Here is an 11539-nt window from a genome sequence, read left to right as displayed (position 1 = left end):
TTTCGCAAAGCCAGATGTGGTAAAGGTATTTTATATATTCTTTAGCCAGCAGTTTTAGATGTAGAAAAACCTCTCCAATCTTTAAAAAAATTTCTTCTTGAAATATGAACAGTAGTATGAATTCTAGAATATCGTAATGCATTTTATTGTATTCAAATACACAGGATAAAACAGATACTGTGACAACAGGAAGAAGGGAGCAGGCTATACAGGAGAACTATAAGGAGAAATATATAGGCTATATAGGAGAAATTCTGAACCCAGTTAATGCGCACAGAGGATTTTAATTTAATCCTTGCTTGTACACCAACGGAGCGTTTAACTCCCTCTCCCCAGCAACTTAACGTCTGCAGTACTCCATGTTAGGGTGCACTTTCTATTTCTATTCTAATTCTATTAATTAGAATTCTATTTCTAATCCTATTTCTGCTTCCTAATCAAGGGCACAATACAATTGTCCATTTCTCAAATCCCTCTCTCCTCCTGGCATCTGGTTTTCTTGGCCCTCCACGTTCTCTGTTAAAATGAGGTCTCAAAGGCCTCAGCCTGGAGTTTCGTTAACAGAAGCTCGCTGAGGCGGGGCCTCGGGGTGCCCACTTCAGCCTCCCCAGACATTTAGGACAATTTCCTAAGTCGAAGCTAGAGATGCGTGATGCGTTTGGTGACTTTTCCTGGGTTCGCGCTTAAGCAAAGCCACAGGTTGTGGGGGCGACCAGGCCTCTGGCGAAGAGCAGGTGCCGCGGAGCCGGCGCGCCAGCAGCCCTTGGCCAAGGCCACCTGCTCTCAGGGCCCCGGCACCTCTGTAGGGAGGCGGCGGGCAGGAGACGCGCGCGCAGTCGCGCAGGGGCCCCCAGGCGAGGGTGTGGGGGAAGCAGCGCAGAAGACGCGGACCTGGAGCGCGGTCACCGCGTTCCCGCAGCGACCTGAGTTACCGAAGCCCGCGGGACTGGGAGGCCGTCGCGCGTGGGCAGGGGCTCAGGTTGCGCCCGGGTGCCTGTCGCGGCCCCCGCCCCGGAACGGTTGCAGCCCTGCGGGGCTCGCCGCCCACGCCGCGCTGAGGACGCTGCCCGAGCCAGGCGCCCGCCCCCGCCCGCGGTCTCAGCCGCTCGCAGCGCGCCGCCCCCAGCCGCGCGTGGCTGCTGGCGAAGGCTGAGACCGCGCTCCCGCAGACCAGTTCCCAGCAGCAGCGCATCCTCCCTGCTCCGCGCCTTCGCTCCGGACCCGCGTCGTCGCAGCCCCGCGGTGATGAGCCCCGAGCCGGTCCCGCCGCCGCCGCCACCCCAGTGTCCCGGCTGCGATCGCGCGGAGCCGATCGCCCAGCGCTTAGAGGAGGGCGACGAGGCCTTCCGCGCGGGCGAGTACGAGATGGCAGCCGAGCTCTTCCGCTCCATGCTAGCCGGGCTGGCGCAGCCGGACCGCGGCCTGTGCCTGAGGCTGGGGGACGCGCTGGCCCGCGCCGGCCGCCTCCCGGAGGCCCTGGGCGCGTTCCGCGGCGCCGCGCGGCTCGGGGCGCTGCGGCCGGAGGAGCTGGAGGAGCTGGCGGGCGGCCTGGTGCGCGCCGTGGGCCTGCGCGAGCGGCCGCTGTCCGCGGAGAACCCGGGCGGCGAGCCCGAGGCGCCGGGCGAGGAAGGGCCGGCCCCGGCGCCCCGCGCGCCCCGCGACCTGCTCGGCTGCCCGCGCTGCCGGCGGTTGCTGCACAAGCCGGTGACGCTGCCCTGCGGGCTCACAGTCTGCAAGCGCTGCGTGGAGCCGGGGCCCGCGCGGCCGCAGGCGCGGCGCGTGAACGTGGTGCTGAGCGGCCTGCTGGAGAAGTGCTTCCCGGCAGAGTGCCGGCTGCGCAGGTTGGCGGGCCAGGCGCGTAGCCTGCAGCGGCAGCAGCAGCCCGAGGCCGCGCTGCTCAGGTGCGACCAGGCGCTGGATCTCGGTGAGTCGGCTGCGGGGAGGGTCCGCCTCCCCTACACCTGTCGGGCCCAGCAGCGGGGTGGGGAGCTGACCGGTGGGCCTGACAGGTTTTGGGCTTTCGAGTGCATTGTCCGGGCTTAGGGGTCACTTTGCTTCCTAACCATGGGAAGGTGAAAGGTGGGGGCGGCCACACCCTGTAGCCAGGCCACCTGCACCCCACTGGTTTTGTCTTTTCCAGGATGCTGGTAAGTTTCCCGCGGCCCCGGGAGCAGCTCTGTAAGGTCCTGTAATTGCCTTTTGGCACCTTCTGCGCTGTTGAGGAGTGGGGAGGATGACGAAATATTTTTGCTCATCCTGAGGGAAAATGCACGTAACTGACACACTAGAGGCGCGGAACGGGGTGCCTTGTACTGGGGCAGGATTTGCTTTGGGTTTCAGCTAATATAGCCAGGAAGGAAGCCCCTCCACTCTGCTGTCATCACGTCACACGCTCCGGCTCTAGCCTGCTCTCTGTCTCAGAGGCCATCATTAGATGTCATGGCGTATTTAACTTACAAGATAGTTACACTGACTAGTGTGTGTAGTTTTAAAATTATTCATTCAGTCACTCCCTGATTTATCTGAGGCCTGAGACCAGCAACAGGCACTCTCCTGCCTCCACCCAACCACCACCTGTTAACACTACTTAGCTGAAAGGAAGATCAAACTTCTGTCATCGTTTTGGGCTTTGACATATGAATATGCGCTCTATTGGCAGTTGTTTTGGGCCGTGTGAGGAGGACCGTTTGCTTTCTGGTTTCACCGGTTTTATGATAGGGGGTATGTGATTTAAAGCACTAGCCGAGAAGACTTGTTGACTCTCTTGTTACTAAAAGAATCTTCTAGCATGCTACAGTCAGTTCGCATGTTATTTTAAACCTAGGATTAAGGTTTTCTCTTTTAGAAAGCACAAATTATAAGGTGACTACCATCCAATTTTGTCTTGCAAAAAAAAAAAAAAACAATAATTGAACAAGTGCTCAATATCTATATCTAAATTGGGATATTCTCTGCTGGAATAGAGCACTTAACTCAGCTTTTCTGACAAGTATTCTGTAGTTTTTGCAACCAACATATCCATACTTTAACAGGCATATTTTTTAGTTTTCTACTAATTTACGTATTGGTGGTGTTAGAGCAGCACTACCCAATAGAATTGCCGTGTAAGCCACACATATTTGGAATTTTCTTGTAGCTACATTGAAAGGGTGAAAAAAGCAGGTGAAATTTATTTTAGCAATTTTTAACCCTATGCATTCAAAATATTATTTCAACATGCCTTCAATTTTAAAAAATAATTGAGATTTTCCTTTTTTAAACTTAGCCTTTGAAATTCATTATATATTTTGCATTTACTGCACTACCCAATTCCAACACCAAATTTTCATTGGAAATGCTTCATCTATATTTAGATGTTGGAGAAGATATAGAAAAATGAAAAGCTGCGATGTTTATATGCTGCTGAAGGGACTGCAAATTATACCCCTGAAAAATATTTGGTAGTGTCTACAGATGCTAAGCCTGTCGTTGGCCAAATAGTTTCAAAGAGGTATATGCATATGTGCCCCCAAAAGAATGTGCAAGTAGGTACAAGAGTGTATGTCATTGTTAGAGACACCCCAAAAGTGCACACAACCCAAATGTCCAGTAAGAGCAGAAGGGGTGAATATATGATTATGAATATAGACAAAAATCAACTACAGTTACAAACTACGATGTGGACAAATCTCACAAACATAATGTTAAGTGGAAGAAGTCAGACTCAAGCGTTTTTACTATATGATCCTATGTATCTGTAAGTCCAAACAGACAAAATTACCGTAGGATGTTAGAAGTAAGGACAGTGTTTACCTTGGGTGGATGAAAAGGGAATAGTGATTGTGAGGAAGTATGAGAGGGATCTGTGGGATAGTGGTGATGTTCTGTTTCTTGATTTAGGGGATGGATACACAAGTGTGTTCACTTTGCAACAGTTCATTGCACTATATACTTATATTTTTTGCTTTTCTATGTATATATTAGACCTAGTTTAAAGGTTTTTCAAATAGACTATTTCAGTAAATTCATATGAGAACTTATATAGAATGTATTCATTTTTCTATTCAAAGATTAGCTTAAAATTTTATGAAAACATTTAATTTCCAAATAAATTAGCGCTTTTAAAGAAGTTTTGATATAGTAAAAAAAAAAAAAAAAAAAAAAAAAAAAAAGCCACAGATGTTTGGAATCAGAAATACCTATGTTTAGATCCAAGCTCTGACTTTTTTTTTTTTTTTAGATGGAGTCTTGCTCTGTCACCAGGCTGGAGTGTAGTGGCATGGCTGTACAACCTCCACCTCCCTGGTTCAAGCAATTCTCCTGCCTCAGCCTCCCTAGCAGCTGGGATTACAGGCACACACCACCACACCCAGCTAATTTTTGTATTTTTAGTAAAGATGGGGTTTCACCATGTTGGCTATGATGGTCTCGATCTCCTGACCTTGTGATCCACCCTCCTCAGCCTCCCACAGTGCTGGGATATTAGGCATGAGCCACCACGCCTGGCTTTTTCTTTTTCTTTGAGATAAGGTCTCGCTCTGTCACCCAGGCTGGACTGCAGTGATATGATCTCGGCTCACTGCAACCTCTGCCTCCTGGGGTCAAGAGTGATTCTCGTGACTCAGCCTCTCAGGTAACTGGGATTACAGGCATGCACCACCATGCATTGTATTTTTTTGTGTGTTTTTAGTAGAGATGTGTTTCACTATGTTGTCCAGGCTGATCTCCAACTCCTGTCCTCAAGTGATCTGCCCACCTCAGCCTCCCAAAGTGCCAGGATTATAGGCATAAGCCACCACACCTGACTTCTGACACTTATTTATTATGTGACCTTAGCCAAGTGTGGTAGTCATTAGTACTGGTCTATCTCTATACCTTCCCCAAACAAGGTAGGATTGCACTTCCTGGTCCACTTGTGATTAGGTGGAGCCATGTGACTACTTTTGGCCAGTAAGTTATGAGTAGAATTTAAAATCACTAGTACGTATGTAAGAGGTAAATAAATGTATGAAAATATAAAGCATTCAGAAGACAGTTGTCTATAAAAAAGAGCCAAGTGAGTATTCTGGAAATTCAAAATACAATATCTGAAGTTGAGAATTAATTAGATTTGTTACAAACCAGATGGCACACATCAGAAGTCTGAATGAGAAAACTCAGAAGCAAGTCAACAGAAAATATCCAAACTGAATCACAGAAGAAGAATAAAAGAGAGCATGAGAGTTATGTGAGACACAGACAGAAGTTCCAACATCTATGAAATTGGAATCCTGAAAGAAGAGAGAGGGGAAAGGCAAGAGAAATATTTAAAGAAAAAAGTAATTGAGAATTTTCCAAATCTGATGAGAAACTTTAAATCACTGAATCAAAAAGTTCACTAAGCCCAACAGGGTGGACACAAATGCACACACAAACATACACACAAAACCCATCCAAGTGCAATATAGTTAAGTTCCTGAAAACCAAAGATAAAGAGAATTTAAATGCAGTTAGAGAAGACAGGACATAGTTCCTTCGAAGGAATCATAGAAGACTGACAGTTGACTTTTAGACAAAATTATTAAAGCTAGAAGATAATGGAATAATGTCTTTAAAGTGCTGAAATAAAAAACAAAACCTAGCTGGAATTCATTACCCAGCTGAAAATATTTTTCACAAATAGAGACAAAATCAAGGTTCTTTAAACCAAAGAAGTAACTCAAGCTAAAGTATTTTATTGCCATCAGAATTACATTTCTTTTTTTTTTTTTTTTTTTTTTTTTTTTGAGACGGAGTCTCGCTCTGTCGCCCAGGCTGGAGTGCAATGGCCGGATCTCAGCTCACTGCAAGCTCCGCCTCCCGGGTTCACGCCATTCTCCTGCCTCAGCCTCCCGAGTAGCTGGGACTACAGGCGCCCGCCACCTCGCCCGGCTAGTTTTTTGTATTTTTTTAAGTTGAGACGAGGTTTCACCGGGTTAGCCAGGATGGTCTCGATCTCCTGACCTTGTGATCCACCCGTCTCGGCCTCCCAAAGTGCTGGGATTACAGGCTTGAGCCACCGCGCCCGGCCCAGAATTATATTTCATAATATACTGAGGGGAAGTCCTCCGGCTAAAGGAAAAGTATCCATATGGATGCATGGAACTAATGCACAGAGTAAAGAGTGCTAGAAGGTGTAACAATGTAAGACAATATTGACCATTTCAAATAACAATAATAATGTCTTGTGGTATTTGTAACATACATAAAAGTGAAGGATATGGCAATAGTACAAAGCCAGAATGGGCAAATACAGTTAAATTGTTGTATGGTTTATACACTGTTTTGGAGGTAGTAAAAGTACTAATTTAAAGTAGACTGCTAAATCAGGTTTGCATGTTCTGTTCTCTTGAGTAACCACCAATAGGAAGGTAAAATTAAAAAGCTGTAGTGAAATAGTAAAGTAATACTTGATTAATCCGAAAGAAAATGGGAGGGAAAAATAGAGCAGCAGAGAATAAGTGGGATAACTAGAAAAGAAATAGAAAAATGGGGATTTCATTTACATTAAATGTGAAGACCTGAATTTTCCATTTAAAAACTAAATGTTGGCAGACTGGATTAAGTGAATTATAGTTACATGCTGTTTACACACGAGATAAACTTTAGGTGTAAGAACACAAAAAGGTTAAAATTAGTAGGATGGCAACAGAGACGGACAAAAAAAAAAAAAAAAAAGGCCTGATATGGCAAAATGACTATGAGATAAAGTATTATTTAAGGCAAGGAATATCAGAAGAAATAAAGACATTTATGATGAATGAGTCAGTTCAACAGAAAAAATAATGTGTCATAATATTCCTAAATTTTTATGCACCTAACAACAAGTGTCACACACACGTGGAGAGAACAAAAGGAGACAAAAGTAAAAGGGGAAATCACTGGAGATTTTGAACAAAACTTTTAGTAAATGATAAAGTAAGGATTGAAAAATAGGTAAGGATATAGGTACAACATACTGCAGCACTTTGATTTAATTAATATGTGTCTACAACTACTGCAAAAACACAGCCATTTAGGCTCCCATGACCATAGGCAGAGCATTGGAGTTGGCCTGTGGTTGCGTTTGCCAACTCCTGGATTAGGCCATGAAATCATAATAAATATTAAAAGATTGAAATCAGACTGTATATCTTCTTTAAACACTGTGGACTTAAACTAAAATTAAATAGCAGGTAAACAGAATATTTTCAAATATTTTGAAATTAAGCAATATATTTTTATATAATGATGGGTAAAATGAATCACAATGTAAAGCAGAAAATTTTCTAATTTTCTAGTAATTATTAGAATTATTAGAATTTCTAATAATTATTAGAAAATTTTCTTTTTTTTTTTCTTTTGAGATGGAGTCTTGCTCTGTCGCCTAGGCTGGAGTGCAGTGGCGTAATCTCAGCTCACTGCAAGCCCTGCCTCCCAGGTTCACGCCATTCTCTTGCCTCAGCCTCCCCAGTAGCTGGGACTACAGGTGCCCACCACCATGCCCGGCTAATTGTTTGTATTTTTAGTAGAGATGGGATTTCACCATGTTAGCCAGGATGGTCTCGATCTCCTGACCTTGTGATCCACCTGCCTCGGCCTCCCAAAGTGCTGGGATTACATGTGTGAGCCACTGTGCCCGGCCAGGAAATTTTTCTAATTTACCTGAATGATAATGAAAATACAAATATCAAACACTATGGGATGCAGTGCAACAGTGCTTAGAGGGAAACTTCCTGTTTTAAGTGCCCATACTACAAAAGAACAGCTAATAGTGATCTCTAGGCTTCAATTTCAAGGTGCTAGAAAAAGAAAAGCAAATAGAATCCAAAGAGAGTACAGAGAAGGAAATAAAGGAGCCAAAATCAGTAACAAGACAGGAAAAATACAGCCCAATATTTCTTATGAATATAGTTGCAAAAATCCTAAACAAAATATTAGCAAACTGAATCCATTGATATCCTTAAAGAATATCACATCACTATCAAGCAGGTTAAGTTTCGTTTAGTCCTGGAAAATCAAGCAATGTAATTCACCATCTTTACAGAAAAAAGAAAAATGATATGATGCATGTTAGCATCTCTCAGGAAACTACGAATAAAAGGGAACTTTCTTAATTTGTTAAAAGTCTATAAAAATGAGATAGCAGCTGTCATAATTAATGATGAAATAATGTTTTCCCATTGAATGAGAAGGTAACAATATTCTATTCTCACTGCCACTCAGCATTTCACTGGAGATTCTACATAGCTATGTATTAAGATTGGAAAAATAAAAGATAAACAAAAAACTGTCATTATTTGTAGATGACCTGGCATACGTAGAAACTGCAGAAGAATGTATGAACTATTAGAAATTATAAATGATTTATCCAGATTGCTGCCTACAAGGTCAATATAGAGGTATCAAAGTTAACTATATACTTAGAAAAAAGCAAATAGTAAAAAAATTTTTAAACAATTTATATAAACAGATTCCTTGGAATAAATCCTGAAATGTCTGAAAGATGTTTAATACCTCTACAGTGAAAATTTCATTTCAATACACTGAAAACATGAAACATTTCTGAGAGAAATTAAAGCAGACTTAAATGGATGGATATATCATTTTTTTCATGGATTGCAAAACTCAGTATTGGCAAGACGTGAGTTCTCTGCTGATTGAATGGTAAATTCAGTACAATCTCAGAGAAAATCCTAGCCAATGTTTTTGGTGGAAATTGATGAATGACCAAGGCAACGATGAAGAAAAAAAACCACGCTGGAGGATTTACACCAGCAGATACCAATACTTACTATAATGCTGCAGTAATTAGGACAGCATTGTATTGGCTTAAAAATAGACACATTGAAACTGACTCTCACATATACAGTTTCTTGATTTTCTACAAAGATGCTAATGGAATTCAATGGGGAGAAAAGAGTTGCTTTTCTATATGGAAAAAAAAACTTGAATACCTATCTCACATCATGTAACAAAATTATAATTAAGTATCTAGGAGTCATAGGAGACCGTTTTCAAGGACTTGGGGTAGGCAGTTGTTTCTTAAATAAGACACAAAAAGCATAACCATAAAACTTCTGTTCCTCAGAGGCCCCCAAAAGAGTGAGAAGGGGATGAGTATACAAATATCTTACTGAGACCTCTAATGCAGAATAAATAATGCCTATGATTCAAAAATCATATGCCGATCTGTCTAAACACAGTAAGTACTCACTTAACACCATTGATAGAAACAACTTGAGCTGAAACTACATAATACGCAAAGAGTTAAACAGGTGCTTTTTAAAACTAGATCTCCAACTGAGCAATTAACATCTAAAAGACTGCACAACATAATTAGTGCTCAAATGCAAATTAAAATGAAAATAAGTTAGTACATCCCCACCAGAGTAGCTGAAATGAAAAGAACTGGCAATAATTCATTTTTATTTGCAGCAATTGGAACTCTTAAATTACTGGTGGAAGCATAAGTTTGTGTGACAACTTAAGAAATATGTTTGGTAGCACCTGCTAGAGCAAAACTCATACAACCTCTGATGTGGCATTTATACTTTTGAGTATATTCCTAGATAAAAATGAATGCTTATGTCCATCAAAATATGTGTACAGGAATATTCATTACAGCTTTATTTATATATGCCAGAAACATTTGGGGAGCAGTTCAATTGTTCGTCACTAGTAGAATGAGTAAATAAATCAATCCTACAGTGTAATATTACACAGCGATTTTTAAATTTTATTGAAAGATTAATTTAAAAATATTACTGAGACATATAACAATATGAATGAATCTCACAGAATGATAATTTAGTGAGAAGTCAGATACAAAAAAAGTACATTCCATTTATAATTATCCATTTAGAGAAGTTAGAAAACTGGAAAAAGTAATCCAAAGTGACAGAGGTGAGAATGTTGGTTACCTTTAGCAGTGCACACTAAGTGGGATAGTGCACAAGGGAACCCGCTTAGGCCCTGGGGATGATTGGTGTGATGATGGCACGGGTGCATATGTAAGAGTTCAAGATACACACCTAAGATTTGTGGGCTTGACTCTGTAATTACAGTCTCCCATCAATTTGAATAAATAGGCTTTGAGGAGTATTGCCATTCTTTCTTTTCACAGGGAACACTACCCAGTTTTTATTACTTTATGTGTTTGTTTGTTTGTTTGTTTCTTTATTTGAAACTGGGTCTCACTCTGTCACCCAGGCTGGAGTGCAGTGGCACAGTCTTGGCTCACTGCAACCTCCACCTCTCAGGTTTAAGTGATTCTTGTGCTTCAGCCTCCCAAGTAGCTGGAATTACAGCCACGTGCCACCATGACTGACTAATTTTTTACTTTTAGTAGAGATGGGGTCTCGCCATGTTGGCCAGGCTGGTCTCAAACTTGTGACCTCAAGTGATCTGCCCACCTCGGCCTCCAAGGTGTTGGGATTACAGGCATGAGCCACCATGCCTGGTTCATTTAACTCATTTAAAATAACATGTAATTCTCCATTTCTCACCACTGCACACATTTGACAAATTTTATAGCTGTAACCCTAGCTCCTAGTACAACAGTGGCTCTGGGTTGCAATTGGAAGACAGCCTTTGGTGAACCCTAAACACAGGTGTGGTAGACATCTCTTGTTTTCCTCTCAAAGCCTGGGTCGTAGGCTGCCCTCTTACGACTTTTCCCCATAGAGGGGTTAATTGGTGAACCTACTGAAATTTTGCATCAATTCCTTGGGAAGTACATATGTACATTTTTCTTCCATATGTTTTGTCTACACAAAGACTTTAAATGTGCACTTCCTCTTCTACTTATTTTTGAGTGATCCTTGGAGAATTCCTTTAGTTTTGTTAAGCCTAAGGTTTAATCCTTAGAAAATGTGTAGGCATTTATTTTATGTGTTTTAAAAGACTAAATTGTGAAGTGCTGTCCTCACAAATGTATCACCAAAAGGTGGAAGCCAACAGAGAAAACAGTTTGATTCATTCAGTGTCTAGATGAGAAGTGTTTGTTTTTTGGCCTTTTGGCTAAGATCAAGTGTAGATGGGAGGTGTGAATTTTATGAAATTTGGACTTCAGTTAAAGCACCCTTTAGAATGTGAGTAGAAACTTAAATATAAAAAAGAATGATTAAAAATAAATGTAAATGAAATGTATTTTTAACCCTGGAAGCTTTATCAAGATTAATTAAGCTAACACAAAGATAGTATAAGCAGAGGAATAATGAACAAGATATTAGTAAAACAGAAAAAAATTGACTTAGTTAACAGGTCAGAAACTGGTTCATTACAAAGACCATTAAGGGACAAATATTTGACAAATGTGTTGAAGAAAAAGCGAGGCATAAATACCATCAGGAGTAAAGAAGCGTAATTGCGGATATAAAAGGATATTTACAAAAGATTTTAAAACTTATATAAAAAGGACAATTTTAAGTAAAATACAAATTATCAATATTTATCCCTGAAGAAGTAAAAGGCTGACATGAGCCTGTAAAAAAATGGTAATGCCCCTCAGGGATTCTCTTCTGCTGAAAAGGTGCTAAGGTCAAGCAAGTCCTTACAGCTC

At 41.9% G+C, this 11539-nt stretch overlaps 1 protein-coding gene across 1 annotated transcript in view; it reads left to right on the top strand.

Annotated features, from left to right (window-relative positions):
• Positions 1-1167: 1167 nt before the first annotated feature.
• The window catches only part of LONRF2 (LON peptidase N-terminal domain and ring finger 2), a 40134-nt gene continuing 29762 nt past the window's right edge, over positions 1168-11539 (top strand). The window contains exon 1 of the mRNA XM_015433268.4: positions 1168-1924. Within this exon, the coding sequence (XP_015288754.2) occupies positions 1246-1924 (679 nt within the window). The 5' untranslated portion in view covers positions 1168-1245. The remainder of the gene's footprint in view (positions 1925-11539) is intronic.

The sequence above is a fragment of the Macaca fascicularis genome, chromosome 13, assembly GCF_037993035.2.
Source record: "Macaca fascicularis isolate 582-1 chromosome 13, T2T-MFA8v1.1".
NCBI classification, from domain to species: Eukaryota; Metazoa; Chordata; class Mammalia; order Primates; family Cercopithecidae; genus Macaca; species Macaca fascicularis.
This window is presented reverse-complemented; position numbering and strand designations above follow the sequence as displayed.